Below are 17,681 nucleotides of genomic sequence, written 5' to 3' on the forward strand. Positions count from 1 at the left end.
ATCCCATAGGTGGTCGATGGGGTTGAGGTCAGGGATCCGTGCAGGCCAGTCAAGTTCTTCCACAACGATCTTGACAAACAATTTCTGTATGGACCTCGCTTTGTGGACGGGGGCATTATCATGCTGAGGAAAGGGCCGTCCCCGAACTGTTGCCACAAATTTGAAAGCACAGAATCGTCTAGAATTTCATTGGATGCTGTAGCCTTCACTGGAACTAAAGGGCCTAGCCCGAACCATGACAAGCAGCCCTATTCCTCCTCCACCAAACTTTACAGTAGGGACTATGCATTCGGCAGGTAGCGTTCTCCAGGCATCCACAAAACCCAGATTTGACCGTCGGATTGTCAGATGGTGAAGTGTGATTCATCACTCCAGAGAATTCATTTCCACTGCTCCAGAGTCCAATGGCGGTGAGCTTCACAACACTCCAGCCCGACACCTGGCATTTCGCATGGTGATCTTAGGCTTGTGTGCGGCTGCTCGGCCATGGAAACCCATTTCATTTAACTCCCGACGAACAGATCTTGTGCTGACACTGCTTCCAGAGGCAGTTTGGAACTCGGTAGTGAGTGTTGCAAGCGAGGACAGACAAATTTACCACTGTACGCACTTCAGCAGGTCCTGTGAACTTGTGTGGCCTACCTCCTTTGTTGTACCTAGACGTTTCCACTTCACAATAACAGCACTTACAGTTGACCGGGGCACCTCTAGCCAGGCACAAATTTTGACGAACTAACTTGTTGGAAAGGTGGCATGCAAAAAACGGTGCAACGCTGAAAGTCACTGAGCTCTTCAGTACGGACCATTCTACTGCCAATATTTGTCTATGTAGCGTAGCTTGGTTTGAAAGCAGCAAACAGAGTGGACATTTCATTCATTTTCTGCAGGGACACACACAGTCCTCAGCCATGGTTAGTACTACTGTACACTGCTGATTTCCCCACTGACTGCCTGCCTCCCCACAGACACACACATGGGCCGGTGGCCCTGGCCTAACACACATTTACATTTATATGAAATGAGATAGAGGGGAACATGCAGCAGGACGAATCCTAGCAGTGCTGTTTCACAGTCCAATGTCAAGGTCTAACTCTGTGTAGGAGTGTGGAAGAGAGAACAGCTAGACCTCTGGAGGAACACAGATCTAAAATAATAGGAAGGAATAGCAACGTTAACATTATGTGAGAATGTGTGTGTTTGTGTGTCCATGCATGCATTGCAGTGTGTTCGCTGCAATCCCCATCATTAGCCTACCTGACAGGTAGATGTTGTCCCCTGCTGAGATGACGCTGAATAACTCTCTGTCGTAGAAGGGCAGGCTGGCCAGTGGGTACCACTTACTGTTCTGAGGGTTAAAACACGTCACCGCCGTCAGAGACCGCTGGTTCATACCGATGGCCTGGCGACCACCGATTAACACTATCACCTCCGCCACACCTAGAGGTAGAGGGGGGTGAGGGGGAGAGAGAAGAGAGGAGTGAGGTGTGGGAGAGGGGAGGGAAATAAGGGGGATGGATGGATGGATGGATGGATGGATGGATGGATGGATGGATGGATGGGAGGAGGGACGAGACAAAGATAAACTGTGTTTGCAGTACCATACGGTGAGTAGATTTATTTTGTGAGTGAGTTTCTGTTAAGATAAGAGGACCCAGCAGTTGAGCCTAAGTTGGAAGTTCATGGGCAAAAATACGGGCTACTTATATAGCGATAGGATAGTTAGGTTCAAGCAATGTTTGTGACAAACAATGAGTCCATTTGTGTTGGGAAAAATGGAGGGAAATGTCCCACATGACAGCTCAGAGGCACATTGTTTCTCAAATGGGTTATGGTTGCCTAAACCAGGTGGTCACTGCACGTCTTTCAAAATCCTAACATCGCTGAGCCTCTCACATTAAATGACCATCCTTCCTGTACTTTTTTGTTGTTGGTGTTGCCATTGTAGTGTTGCTCACTCTAAACGATGTGGCATAGACACACTACAAGATTCTTCATTTTGAAGCCTTCTTCGATGGGGTTTAAGGCGGTTGGCATCCAATGCTAATGGTACATTATTGCCCACATCTGGACGGGGTATTGAATAAGAAACAAACAAAAAAAAACATTCCGGGAAAGGGGGAAGACGACATACAAAATAAAACACGTCACCAATTGTATTTATTTTTAAACAAAAAAATATCAGAATTCTTCAATCACAGTCCACTCCAAAATACATCCCTACACAGCATCGGTGGCCTGTGATGGGGCTGCATTCACCGACAGGAGTTCTGGCATGGCCTTGGCTGTGAAATCACAAAGACCACATCAAATGTCAGAGGCATTCACAATGATTCCAATTTTCTTACACTTCTTCTCCGCTTGTGCCGTACAGTTTATGACCATTGCAATGAATAATACAAAGTCCACATTTTAAACATGTAGCATTTCACTCTCCCTCAGTTGACGAGAAACCTTCACTGGTCGTGGTGGCTCTACCACCATTGCTTCTTCCCCGTCACTCGTTCCTTCCACTCTTCTCACCGCCTCCAGATAGGAGACACGCTGGACACTCCTTACTCTTGCCTTCTCATTCTCCTTCACCCTAACAGGGCACTCCAGGAATTCAGGCTCATGTTCACCTCCACAGTTGCAGCATTTCACTTAATCTGGCCTACAATATTATTCCCTTCTGCACACACCTGACACAAATCTGTTACATTTATGACACTGAAGGGTCTTGTGCACAAAAGCGCTTACAGGAAATCTCATGAATCCTAACTTTATATGAGACGGGAGAGACTCTTCATCAAAGAACAGTAAGCATGGATGAAGTGAACTTATTTTCTCCATCCACCATACAGGTCAGTCGACGTGCACCAACCACTCAATCGATTTCTTCAGTTATGTGTCCCACCTCCAGAAATAACCCACTTGATAGGTGCCTTGCTACGAAAATCCCTGCAGGGGGAAAAATTCCACTCTGATATTTCAAAACACGCTTCTTCTGCTCCGCAGACACACACACAAAATGGTGTGACTCTCACCGACTCCACACTTTCTTCCAACACATTCCAGATTTTCCTGGAGACGATAGACGGATTTCCCAAGTAGCATTGATCCACAACCCTGACTCCGACCGAAAACGTGTCTAGTGGTTTCCTATTTTATAACACAGCTTTACTTCTCATTTCCCTTTTTCGCCGCCAATGTAACCCACTCATTCTCACTTTCTGTACTCTTAGCTTCACTCGTCTCACTAGCGGTTTCAAACAAAACCTCCGTTTCCGCCATCTTCCGTGCTGTCTCGCCATGTGATACGATGTAATGTAGTAGCTACGAGCTGTGGCTCGTAGCAGCCCCATAAACGTTTAGTCAGATGTTCACGCTTGCCATACAGAGTTCAAATATCTAGCCAGCATTTTGAATTGTCAACTTCAGAGCTGTACCGATTTGACACTTCGGCATTGGTTGAAGGCAAGTACAAACGCATACTAGTAGTAGTCATGGCTCCTGCTTGAGAGTCTACACATTCTGGGGGATGCGAAACAATGTCATATCACTGGCTTCTTCTCTGGCGAGCTCCCATTGGCTATTGCTGACCACCGTTCTCAAACGTTGTCGTTGCACATCTCACACTACAAGAGCATTGCCGATTTTGTGTCGATAAAATCGAACCGGTTTGAAAATATCGGGACGTCTGGGACAGCTTGGTAGCCCTTAGATTGCGTCTTTGACCCGCTCACATTAAACGAGCACCGGTGATGGCCGCGCACCCCAAGTAAGCAACGACATGGGGATTTTGTCTCCGATCTCAACAACTTGTCTGGGACAGCTAAATCCGGTCCAGAATCGTGTAGTGTACACCCGGCATAAGAGACAGGATTTTGGAAGGCTGGACACGCGAGGCTCCCCTCTCTTTCTCCCTCTATCCATTTCCACAGATAACACCCCTATCTCCATCCCTCTCTCTCACTCTCCTTCTCCCCCCACTCTCTCTCTCTCTCTCTCTCTCTCTCCATTACCACAAATAACACCTCTTTCTCTCCACACTTATTTATCCAGCATGCTTTCTCTCTCCTCTCTGGCCTCCTCTCTTCTCCGTTCCCATAGATAGCACATAGATAGCACTTCTCTCTCGGTGCTAGTGAAACTCACAGCACGCCCTCAATCCTTTACTAAATCAATATGCTAAATTAATGTGTGGGTATTCAAGAACAGCAGCACTACAAACACATCATTTGAATTCTGGGTCTCATCTCAAGGAGTGGGCATTCAGTGCGGCACATCCATTAACCTGTGTGTGTGTCTTTGTGTATTTTGATCAGTGAGATCTCTGCGAGTATAAGTACTCTCTTCATGTTCATTGCTCAACCATGTGTTCAGCACACTACCAGCATCTCATCTCCACACACACACACACTACTGTTGGCAGACAATGTAGTTTGTGTGTGTGCGGGTGTGTGTGTCTTGTCCTACGCTGTACAAAAACACCACGTGTTTCTCCAGGCCTCTTAGCCCTCAACAGCAGGTAGACAATGAGAGAGGAGAGGAGAGAGACCGAGAGTGCAAGGGAGAGAGCGGGCGAGCCAGAGAGAAGGAAAGAGATACATTCCTCAGGAATTCCATAGCTAGGATTCTAACCGCTGGCTCATTTTCCTGGATCAATACTCCAAACCTTCTCCTCTCCTCCCTTGTTCCCCTGACAACCTCTGTCCACCGCTCCTTTACCATCTTTCCCTTTCCCTGTCATCTTTTTTTTCTTCCGAAAGCTGCTCTTTCTCTTTCCTTCTTTTCTCTTCACCCGTCTTTCTCCGGGGCTGTGAGAGCACCGAGTGCTTTTGGTTTTGATAAAAAAGAAAGGAGGAAAGAGGAGGGAAAAGATAAAGCAGCACAGGAGGCTTTAGTGGGATGAGGAGAAGTAAACGCTGGCTCAGACACAGGCCTATCATGTATCATATATCAATGACATAGCGCGTACACTGGGATAGGATGGCTGGAGAAATGCACTGCTTCTTCATTCAAGGATTATGAGAGCTGTTGAATTGCAAATGGGGCCACACATGTATGCGAGCTTCACCAAATCATATGAATACGTGTTGCCATTGTAACTACAAAAAAAGATATGGTCGAAGGAACACTGACGGGATTATTAAAGCTGGGAAATAGTGACAACATCTATCTTTTGTGTAGGAGGATGAGATGAGAGCAGTGTAAAAATAGATTTAATGCTGAGTGTAGATCTGAGGTATTCAGAGTGGCAACAGCACACCCACAAGGTACTATTTGCAGGCATACTGTACATCCAGCTGATATAGGGCTTTTACAGGATTGCTGAATGGGTGACTCTCAGTCCTGAGGTAAATGCCAACCATGTACGTCTACAGTACATGTACTATATGAAACGTATTGAGTGAACATGTGTTTAGATCATAAATTCAGCTGATGGTGTAGTTCTCTGCTCTGAGGTAAATGCCAACCATCTCAACACATAATGGGACATGCATCATGTATTGGTTGAACATATGTATTTATGTTAGAATTGACCACATATCAACCTGAAGGTTCATGCATACACCAGGGACAGGGGGATAATTGCCAAGACAAGCAACTCTCGTTTTAGTTCTTCCCGTTTCAGAATGTTTTTGCTAGTGAACATGACATCTGGCCGGTAGCCTCTTGACCCCTGCTCCCTGAGGTCAAACTGAGAGACGCTTCTCAGCTCGTTAGGGAGGTGAAAAAAACCCATCTTGCCCTCTCTCTCCATCTATCCATGTGTGGCTAAAACGTCTTCCCGAGAGTTGTGAGACAGTGCACTCTCCTTGACAACAGACCCACACAGGGGCGGCTGTCTGTCAGCTGCTGAAACAACATTGGGGGAGAAGGGTGGATGGAGTGAGGGATGGAAAGATGGAGGGATAACTGAGATGCTGACAACCTGTGTTTATTTCCCGTGTCGTGACCATGAGAGGAAAGGGAGAGGCAGGGGGCGGGAACTCTGAGAGGTGAGCTGCCCACCTGCTGAGCATACAGTAGCATCGGCAGAACACACACACACGCCGCTCCTCTCTCTGCTCCCATCTATGGTTGAAAAGCTACCTGTAATTGACCAAAGATATCGGTAATCTATGGCATTCTATCATATTAAACACCAATGGTATTCACTAAGTTTAGGAATTATATTTAGGATCATGTTTTACAGCTTTGTCATTCTGTGTATGTTAAAATCATAGTTGTTTTAATGTTACATATGATAAGGCCACACAGAAGGCCAGAGATAATTACAGACAACGGTGATAATCAGAAGTAACCAAAAAGGCCACTAGATGTCATCTGGTAAGATTACATATGTTCCTTGAAAGTTACCAAAATTCTTTGCAACCCTACTCCAGACCCCCAGAGTCCGGTCTTTAGCGCGAAGTCACAAGCTCTGTTAGTCAGCTACTGCGTAGCAACCTAGGGGTGCCAAAAGCCCTGGTCTGCCCTAGAAAGCCTATGTACAGTGCATTCTGAAAGTTTTCAGACCCCTTCCTGTGCATCCTGTCTCCATTGGTCATCCTTGAGATGTTTCCACAACTTGATTGGAGTCCACCTGTGGTAAATTCAAATGATTGGACATGATTTGGATAGGCACACACCTGTCTATAGAAGGCCCCACAGTTGACAGTGCATGTCAGAGCAAGTCATGAGAGAGCTCCGAGACAGGATTGTGTCGAGACACAGATCTGGGGAACGGTACCAAAGAAATGTCTGCAGCATTGAAGGTCCCCAAGAACATAGTGGCCTCCATCATTCTTAAATGAAAGAAGTTTGGAACCACCAAGACTCTTCCTAGAGCTGGCCACCTGGGCAAACTGAGCAATCTGAGGAGAAGTCACCTTGGTCAGGGAGGTGACCAAGAACCCGATGGGAGAACCTTCCACTTGGAGTTTGCCAAAAGGCACCTAAAGGACTCTGTCCATGAGAAACAAAATTCTGAGAGCTCTGGAGCAGGTTTTCATCAAGGATCTCTCTGTACTTTGCTCAGTTCATCTATCCCTCGATCCTGAGGACTGTCCCAGTCCCTGCCGCTGAAAAACATCCCCACAGCATGATGCTGCCAGCACGATGCTTCACCGTAGGGATGGTGCCAGGTTACCTCCAGCCGTGACGCTTGGCATTCAGGCCAAAGAGTTCCATCTTGGTTTCTCAATCTTGTTTCTCATGGTCTGGGAGACTTTAGGTGCCTATTGGCAAACTCTTAGCAGGCTGTAATGTGCCTTTTACTGAGGAGTGGCTTCCGTCTGGCCACTCTACCATAAAGGCCTGATTCGTGGAGTGCTGCAGAGATGGTTGTCCTTCTGGAAGGTTCTCCCATCTCCACACAGGAACTCCCTCTGTCAGAGTGACCATCGGGTTCACCTCCCTGACCAAGGCCCTTCTCCCCCTATTGCTCAGTTTGGCCGGGCGGCCAGGTCTAGGAAGAGTCTTGGCGGTTTGAATACTTTCCGAATGCACTGTAAGTATATTTTAGCAATTACATTTACTTTTGATACTTAAGTACATTTAAAACCAAATACTTTTAGACTTTTACTCTAGATGTATTTTACTGGGTGACTTTCACTTTTACTTGAGTCATTTTCTATTAAGGTATCTTTACTTTTACTCAAGTATGACAATTTGTACTTTTCCCACCACTACACACACACCCCCCCTCCCCCGCCACCCTTCTCGGTCTCTCCTTGTTCTCCTCCCTGCCCCATGCTGTGCCCCCTCCATCTCCTCTTTTCCCCCTAAGGCTAAACCCTTCTAAGGCCTGCTTCATCTGTTTTTTTTTTTATCTCCTCTTATCTCTATCTCTTCTCATATTTACTCCACAGTTCAACCTTGCTCTCTCTATCCATTCTCTGTATATCTCCCCTTGATCTCTCCCATTGCCCAGTCCTCTTCCGTTTTGACCCTCTTTCTTTCCCCTCATTCTCTCTCATATCAATTCAATTTAGGGGCTTTATTGGCATGAGAAACACACGTTAACATTAGCAAAGCAAGCGAAGTAGATACTAAGCAAAGGTGAAATAAACAATATCAATTTACATTAAACATTACACTCACAAAAGTTCCAAAAGAATAAAGACATTTCAAATGTCATATTATGTGCAAATAGTTAAAGTACAAAAGGGAAAATAAGTAAACATAAATATGGGTTGTATTTACAATGGTGTTTGTTCTTCACTGGTTGCCCTTTTCTTGTGGAAACAGGTCACAAATCTTGCTGTTGTGATAGTACACTGTGGTTTATCAAAATTGGGTTTGCTTTCGAATTCTTTGTGGATCTGTGTAATCTGAGGGAAATATGTGTCTCTAATATGGTCATACATTTGGCAGGAGGTTAGGAAGTGCAGCTCAGTTTCCACCTCATTTTGTGGGCAGTGTGCACATAGCCTGTCTTCTCTTGAGAGCCAGGTCTGCCTACGGCGGCCTTTCTCAATAGCAAGGCTATGCTCACTGAGTCTGTACATAGTCAAAGCTTTCCTCAAGTTTGGGTCAGTCACAGTGGTCCGCCGGTATTCTGCCACTGTGTACTCTCTGTTTAGGGCCAAATAGCATTCTAGTTTGCTCTGTTTTCTTGTTAATTCTTTCCAATGTGTCAAGTAATTCTCTTTTTGTTTTCTCATGATTTGGTTGGGTCTAATTGTGCTGCTGTCCTGGGGATCTGTGGGGTCTGTCACTAAGCCCCACTCTCCCTTTTTCTCTCAGCCCTCTCAATCCTTCTCCTCCTTTCTCCTAACCTTATGCTCTTTCTCCCAGGGAGGTAATTTGGTATGGTGAGGATCAGGAGGCCAGGGGCCTCAGATACAGTGTGTGTGTGTGTGTGTGTGTGTGTGTGTGTGTGTGTGTGTGTGTGTGTGTGTGTGTGTGTGTGTGTGTGTGTGTGTGTGTGTGTGTGTGTGTGTGTGTGTGTGTGTGTGTGTGTGTGTGTGTGTGTGTGTGTGTGTGTGTGTGTGTGTGTGTGTGGCCCCTGCTGTGAGGGTATTCTGGAAAAGAATCAGGGAGCGTGTTTGAGTCTATGTAAGTGTGTACTCTAAGGGTATTCTCAGGGTGTGTGTGTGTGTTAGTGTGTTGGTGTGTGTGTGGGGAAAAAAAAGAAAAAAGAAAAGAAAAAAAAAAAAGAAAGAAAGAGTGTGTATTTGCATTTGTGGCCTGCTGTGAGGGGACTCTAGCCAGCCCCTGAAAGACACAATGCGACAGGAACTCAGCACTAGCAGGTGATCTGCCAGCGCGCACACACACACACACACACACACACACACACACACACACACACTAAATGTGACCATTTAACCTACCTAAGACTTTACAGCAGCTTCAACCTCATACAATATTCATCCAGCCTGGTTATGTGAAAATCATTGCATGTGTGGATTTGGTGTTTGCGTGTGTGTGTTCTGTACACTGCATAATCTAGCTCTTGGAAGAAACTGAGCCAAATCAGCCAGCCAGGACTTGATCCTCTGGTCAGTGGTCAGAAAGCTATGTCGTCATGCCGACAGCCAGGGGGTTAAAATTCACTCCCCATATTTAGGCCAGCGGTCAGATATCACATACTAGCTACAGTAACATTTAAATGTACGATATGAAAATGATGTATTTGTTCAAACTTTCACCAATAAGACCCAGAAACATCAATGTCTCCACCTTTATGTTTATATTCTTGGCTCTCCTACATCTTTCCACATTGCAAGAGATGAGATATGATATGCTGAAGGGCATTTCCGAAGCTTCGGCATAGTGTGTGTCTCCCAGCCATTCTCAAGCGGTGCGGACCGTGCCGCTTTCCTTTTCAGAGCGTAGCAGAGAGTAATATCACGCTACATTGGATCTTTAAAACAAACCAGCCTGAATAATCACTCAAACTAGGAGCTGGACACTCGCACGCACGCACACGCACACATAAATACCCATGCATATGCTCGCAACTAGCCAAAATAACAAACCCTATAATTGGCTTCCAAATTCACACATTTCACACAAGTCCCATCTCCCAAATGAATGGCTGGAGAGGACGTGGCGCTTCAGACGATAAGCCGACAGACAGAACCGAATAGTATGAAACACCGACTTTTGATCTCTGTGCTACCGTGTAGGAGTCTAGTGTGAATCGGTTGTGTGCGTGCGTGCGGTTCTCATTTCTGTCTCAGTGGTGCCTCTGTCTCTTCCCCAGAGGGCCCAGGGGGACAAGAAGTGTGAATAAGATGATGATGTCACCACTCCAAATGTAGGGCTTCAAGAGTGTGCGTGTGCGTTAAAGTCTGACTTTAACCTCTTTATATAGTCCTCCCAATATCTTCACCACCCTAGGCCTGCAGGACACTCACTTTACTAAGTGTATTTTTACATCATGACTATCACTGCTTGAAGGTTACCGTCCTCCTGGACAGCTACAGGGTCTGCAGGCTTTTGCTCCAGCCCTGCTCTAACGCCAAAGCCCCGTAGAGCAGCTGATGAACTGAATCAGGTGTGTTAGAGCAGGGCTGGAGCAAAAGCCTGCAGACCCAACAGCTCTCCGGGCGGAGGGTTGGACATCCTTGGGTTATATTCACCGATTCATTTCATTTGAAGATGACTGTATTTGACTACAGATTCTTCCTTGAAAGTTGATTGCTCACCTGTCTACCACAGTTCAAAGCAGCCGCTGGCCTCTCCAACCAAACACAGCATTTGACTGCATACTTAAGACTGGAGCTACTGTATGCGAGTCTAAACCATGATAAAAGTCAGCGCTTGACCAGCTCAGACCTGCTGCAATGCGGTTTGTTAGCTCTCCTCTCTCGTTGGTGCTGTGTATGCGTGTGTACAGTATCTGTGTGTGGTTTATTCATTTATTTTGTAGATTCTGGGCTTGTGGCTCGTGAATTTTATATTAGTGTACAGAAAAGTGCAAATGGTCACAGAGATGAGAATCTCATTTCAGACCTTCCCCCTGCTCTAGCCTGGTATATATTAAAGTATATCTGTATATAGCTGGGACCAAGCACTGTATGTGTAGACTGGGTGTGTGTTAGTGTGTGTGTATAGAGTGGGGGTAAACGTCCCGGAGTCATTAGAGCTCATTTGTCTGCGTACGAGTGCACTTGGCTGAGCTAAGTTAACGGTTTGGCTTTGCTCTAGATTTTCCTTTCTGGGGCTGCACTGAGCATAGCTGCTGTGAGGAAGGGGTTTGACACGTGTTTGTGTGTCCGAACCAACCTCAAAAAGCACTAATCGCTCAGCACTACTGTTCATTGATGGGAAACAAATGACTGTGGTTTACGTCTCGTCTCAGTAACAGATCCTTGTTAACATTCAGGAGACAGAGGGATGAGAAAATAAGACTCAATGCAGTGCCTTCGGAAAGTACTCAGACCCCTTGGCTTTTTCCACATTTTGTTACATTACAGCCTTATTCTAAAATGGATTCAATACATTTCTAAAATCCTCCGCAATCTACACACAAAGTGGGAAAAAAAAACAATTTAATCAATTTCAGAATAACGCCAACGTAACAAAATGTGGAAAAATTCAAGGGGTCTGAAAACTTCGCGAACGCACTGTTCATCTATGGGTGTAAACTTCACCAATTCACACTGTAATCCCTTCCTCAGAATACCTAATGACAGATAATCACTTTGCATACAGTATATTGTCTCTAATTAGCCAATTAGTAGCTAGGAGAGTCACCGGAGTGATGTGTGAATGGTTCATTATGAGTTTTAGGCTGTGTGTACACAACCACCCTAAGAACCCAAATCTGGTTTTCTTTCAATATCAAATCACTTTTTCCCTGACTGTCCACACTCAGTTTTACATGTGACCCATATCAGATTAGTGCATTCACACTGATGTAGCCTCTGAAGTAGCACACAGATACCATGCTCATTTCCTGTCAGTGTTGATTCAAATGTTGGGGTGGTTGTCATGGTAAGGGCAGAACAGAGAGAGAAAAAGAAGATCTGAGCATCCAGACAGAGGCCGCATATGGAGGGTCGGGATTGAGATCCATTTGGGCTGCGTTTAGACAAGGAGCCCAATTTTGATATTTACTTCATTAGTTGGTCTTTTGACCAACTAGCTCTCACATCAGAATTAGACGTTCATCCATTTTTAAGTTGTTCCAAACGTTACATTTCTAACTTTTTAAGGTTAAGTTTAGGCATTAACTCTGAATTTAAGGTTATGGTTAAGTTTAGGTATTAGGCATTAACTCTGAATTTAAGGTTATGGTTAAGTTTAGGCATTAGGTATTAACTCTGAATGGTTAAGATAACGGTTAAGGTTTGGGATGTGCTCCAAATCTCAAAAACGACTATCACTGGATTCGAACATGCAACCTTTTGCACCAGAGGCAGATGCTCCCCGTCCATAATGCCCAAGCAAAACCCAAACCTATAAGAATTGAGCTGCATGTCGAAACACAGCCGGAGGTGGTATAAATCAGAAGTGAAAACAGTGGCCGGGTTTTCACACCATCTCCCGACGTCCTCATACATGGATGGACATCGAATACTATCTTAATATCACGGACGACCTGGCTGCTTTTGACCAATCAGATCGGTTGCGATAAAGATCTGATGTGAAAAGATCTGATCTGATTGGTCAAAAGACAAATTAGTAGAAAAACCATATGGAGGTGGTATAAATCGGAAGTGAAAAGATCTGATACCATGTTTGTTTTTTCCTTGTTTACACATTAGGGGAAAGAAAGGCATCAGATATGCAAATAATTGGCAAAAGATCTGAATTAGCTAGCTAGCAAATTTAGCTGGCTAGCAAACGGCTGGTAGATCCACACACGCATTGCTAAATGTGCGTACCGGTACTATACAGCCAAATAAATGTCTGTACCCTTACTTGCAAACTTTATGGAGTTGTTAAGCTGGCTAATTATTTTCCTCTTGGATGTTGTGTTTACAATTGCAACCTTTTTCAGGCAAATGTAATTTATAATTCAACATAGGCTAGCTAGTTGCTCAGGGTTGACCGTTTTTGCACTGGAGTTATCGGAGCTATCGTTGCACCACAGTATTGTTGTCTAGCTATGTAAATTAGAATGACATTTTACTACTGTTAACGTTCATAGCTGACTTGACTTGAATTTTTTTTATTTTTATAATACAGTAGCCTACTTGCTTAATACTGGCTGAAATGGATCACAGGGTGGCTGGCCCAGCGGCCGCTTGAAATCTCTCAGGCAGCCTAGCACGTTATGACGGCCTGCATGGGATTGTTTACAAAAAAGTAGATCTTTCGGCCCGACGAAATACATTAATAAACAAACTGACGTAGCTGATTTTGACTTGCTGAGTCTGGCTTTAACTATTAATTAAATTAATTCCTAAACTTATAACCCCCACTCGCGGACAACTTTTAAATACTCAAGTCATACTGTGAAATCTTGCTGTCTATAGCAGGTGGAGAGAACGCGTCACCGTGATAGAATACTGATGTGGCCTGATGTGGACAAGAGCGGGACAGGAAGAGGAGAGAGAGAAGGAGATGGAAGAGGATGTTGAAGAGGCAGAGGATGAGAAGTAACAGAGGGGTAGTAGAGGAGGAGGATATGGGAGAGTGTGGTGTGCTGGTGAACTGTGTCTCCTGCTGTGACACCAGAGATAGCTGGCAGGGAGATAGGTCTACGTACGGACACACACAAACACAGATTGAGAGCACTGGGAAAGCAGTGTTTCACGGATGACATCACGCCGTTTCCTTTTTTTTCCTCTCCGCTTGAGAGACTTATCTTCCGAGCTCAGGTGGTGCCCCATCTTTCAGGCTCGCGTACACACACACACGCGCACACACGCACACGCACACACACCATTCCCTCAATTCCTCTCTCATTCACCCTCAATTTCTCTTTCTCTCCCATCCACCATCTCATCCTCCCTCTCTATCCTCCTGCTGACCCAGGTCACTGCTGGTCACCATTAGGATTACCGGAACTTTCTCTAGGAGCGGCCTCTCCCAGCCTCCATGTCCCTCTGACTCAGCCCCGCTGTGCATCTCAGAGTCAGTCAACAAGAGGACCAGATGGCTAGACTGACACCACACTCAATCAGTCACACACTAACCAGGGGCCAAGCCTGACTAGAACCCTGAATAGAGAGGTTTGACCTCAGATGAGAGAGAGACTGAACAGAAACCTTGATATCATTATGAATTATACAAAAAAACATTTTTTGGGGAGTCTTTTCGAGAGCCCTCCCTAAAACTACTACCCCACTCTGCAATAAAACAATTAAACACACAAACTATTCAACTACCACCATTTACCAATGAGAGAGAGTGTGTGTGTGCGCACGCGCACGCGCACCTTGAGCAGAACTGGGAAGGCAGGTTCGTAAAACTGTCCACACCATAAAGTGACATTTGTTTAGCAATTACCTTAATCCTACCAAGCAGAAAATGTGTTATGTTGGTGCTAAGCTCGAATACATTTCGTACACACACACACACACTAATTAGACAGCTTTTTATTGAGGGGGGTACCAGAAAAAGACTTGGCCGAGTGGCAGGAAAATCTAACGAACAAAAGAACTGTCTGTCCAGGGCTACTTATCCCCATAAATATCTGCTTTAATGATGTAAACAAACTGAATGGGACAGCCTGAACGGTTGGAGAGTGAACTTCTTGTTATAGAATAATAATAGGAATAAGTGACTGTAAATGCCTGGACTGTTCTGAAAGCAGCTGGCGCTTAGGAGGCACTTGGAGATGTATAGGCCCTATGTAGGCCCTATGTAGGCCCTATGTATTGGGCCTACTGTAAAAGCACCCGGAGTACCTCAGCCCAAACATCCCAGGGACACTGTTATGGTTGGCCATCCAAAGCTTTCATAATAACAGGGTCTGTGCTTGGCTCACACACACGAACCAAACTCTTCTTTTGTTTCATTTTGACATTACTGGGAAAACTACTGATGGTTTTGGACACCAATATTGTTTATTCATGCGATCCAAAGTATTGCATCGGATGTAAATGGCATACCTTTGTTGTCTCTTTCTTCTCCGGCCCCAAATATGCATTTCTGTCATTGCTTCATTGTGCCTTCTACATTGCATACCCTGGCATGCATGTGACAGCCCATGTGTGACCATGCGTGTGTGTTAGGGTTGGGCAATGCCAAAACCTTTGCCCTATCGGGATTATGTACCCATAAAACATTGTGATATATGATGGTATAGGCCCCTATTGGCCGACCGTACCTACTGCACGGAATTGAATGCTACAACTGGATGAATCATGGTGAAAGATAATGTTGTTGAAAGCCTGGGCAGAGGCTAAGTGCAGGCAAACATTTCCTGATATACCTTTTTGGTGAAGGAGCTTCAGCGTGGAACAGGTTTGTGTGTGTGTGTGTGTGTGTGTGTGTGTGTGTGTGTGTGTGTGTGTGTGTGTGTGTGTGTGTGTGTGTGTGTGTGTGTGTGTGTGTGTGTGTGAGTGTGAGTGTGTGTGTGTGTGTGTGTGTGTGTGTGTGTGTTCGCATGATGAAGCAGTAACAGTCTGATGGTGGACGGTCTCACCGTAGAGAGTTAGGTCATACTTAATGGGCTGGATAGAAACTGTCTCCCGTTTCCAGATCTGGATAATAATTGCTTTATTTGCCTCGTAAAATAATCGGAAACAAAAGAGTATGGTTTGTTCTATCTCTTATAAAGCTGTGATTGAGAGTAGCCTCTGCTTATTGAAAGCAGCAACTTCAGGACAACACCTTCTTGGGCTAGAATATTTTTGGGAAGAGCTACTGTTCCACTTGAACTTGTCTTAAAGATTTGATGATAGGTTATTGGCCATTTGGTTTCATTTCAACCTCGCATGGAGGGATTTTCCCGGCCTGTATGGGTCACTTCTTTCTAAATAAGCTTTGATTAAACTTGTCATAACATTTTTCTTACAGGCTATTGGTATTGTTTGTTCTCTCTCATTACTAGTCCCCTGGCTAGCTTACGTTTGTAGGCTATTCAAATAACTTTTTGAGATGGCACTCCGTTACATCCGTTGTCTGATCCGGAGAAAGCCATGCAGAGAATGATGAAAGCGTAGCCTATATGCAGAGCCTATCAAAAGGAGATAGAGAAGGGAATATAGGCTAGGTTTTTTGAATCAGCTAGACACAAGATAGTGAATGAGTATCTAACGAAAAAAGGAATAGGTTTAGGCTATAGCCTAAGGCTCATGTATCAAAGAGAGAGTTGCAGATTTAAAGCAAGTTGACTGCAATTCTACACATTTTGCCATGGGGCGGAGAGAATATTTAGCAATTTTATAACTCATTTCATGCAATTCTACTCATTTTGCCATGGGGCGGAGAGGAAAATGTGCTGTTTCACAGCTAATTTCCTGCAATTCAAAAAATCGTGCCCTAGGGTGAAGAGAAATGTTTAAAGTTTTTAATATGATATCTGAGTGAGACTAACAAAATAAAAAATGGGGGCCCCTCAGCCGGTAATTCGACCATGATTACTAAGTTTAGATAGCTGGCTGCTAGACTAATTTAAAAGAAAATAGCTGACATGGGCTAACTGAGTGACTATCAGTGACTGACATAAGAGAAAAACTGCTGAAGCAAAAACACATTTCAAAATTGCACCTTGTGTATTCTACTATTCTAACCTGTAACAGTAAGTTGAGACCCTGACTGAGCCCCCCCCCCCCCCCTAAAAAAATGAATATATACAGTGGGGAGAACAAGTATTTGATACACTATAAATAAAATAAATTATAATAAAATGCAAATTAATTACTTAAAAATCATACAATGTGATTTTCTGGATTTTTGTTGTAGATTCCATCTCACAGTTGAAGTGAACCTATGATAAAAATTACAGACCTCTACATGCTTTGTAAGTAGGAAAACCTGCAAAATCGGCAGTGTATCAAATACTTGTTCTCCCCACTGTATATATGTATCATTTTAAAAAGTATAACTACTGATCCGAGGAGCCCGTCGGTTGCCCATCCCTGGTGTACACCTACCTGCAGATAGCCGTGGTCGTGTCCTAGGTGTCTGCATCTCCTGTCTGGCGTGAGGTAACATGTGATATCTCTTGGCCTCGTTGACCAGGTCTCGACACGCTTCCGACGTCTTTATTAACTCCTCGTTGTCCACAACGTTCAGCAGGTAGGACGGGTGGATGAAGGGAAGACGCACCACTGCTAATAACTCTGATACGTGCTGCAGGAGAAACAGGGGGGAGGGGAGAGACAGAGGGAGGGGAAGGGAGGAGGAGAGGAGGGTGTAGGGAGGGAGGGAGGGCGGGAGATGGGCCAGGAGCAAGAGAAAGGGGAATGGCGTATAAAGCAGAGGGAAGGAGATAGAGAAAGGCATGTCAATTTACTATGTGTAGACTACACAAATTAGTCTACAGCAGTACAGATGAAGAATTCCTGGAAGCCTCAAAGAAGCGTTAGATTAGCAACGAATAAACAAACCCAGATATGAGAGTAAATCACACAGACTGTGCTGCCACAGACAACCACTTTCATGTCTGTCTCAGACAACACCACAGTGGCAAATAGAAACACACGCGACTCATTATAAAAACCGTCTTTACTGTGCAAGTCATGTAATATCTAGAGGAATGGGGAAAGAAAATATCTAATTTGAAGGAAGGAAGGAAGTTTGCAGTAAACTTTGGGATCAGCTGTGTCAGGGTAAGGTGTGTGTGTGTGTGTGTGTGTGTGTGT

At 44.8% G+C, this 17,681-nt stretch overlaps 1 protein-coding gene across 2 annotated transcripts in view; it reads right to left on the reverse strand.

The window, feature by feature from the left end:
* LOC129817185 (kelch-like protein 29) overlaps positions 1 to 17,681 on the reverse strand; it is a 369,971-nt gene that overhangs the window by 37,183 nt on the left and 315,107 nt on the right. For both annotated transcript variants that reach the window (XM_055872179.1, XM_055872180.1), the window contains 2 exons: positions 16,971 to 17,169; positions 1,255 to 1,437 (listed from right to left, as the gene is read on the reverse strand). In XM_055872179.1, coding sequence (XP_055728154.1) covers positions 1,255 to 1,437; positions 16,971 to 17,169 — 382 coding nt within the window. The remainder of the gene's footprint in view (positions 1 to 1,254; positions 1,438 to 16,970; positions 17,170 to 17,681) is intronic.

The sequence above is a fragment of the Salvelinus fontinalis genome, chromosome 20 (genome assembly GCF_029448725.1).
Source record: "Salvelinus fontinalis isolate EN_2023a chromosome 20, ASM2944872v1, whole genome shotgun sequence".
Lineage (NCBI taxonomy): Eukaryota > Metazoa > Chordata > Actinopteri > Salmoniformes > Salmonidae > Salvelinus > Salvelinus fontinalis.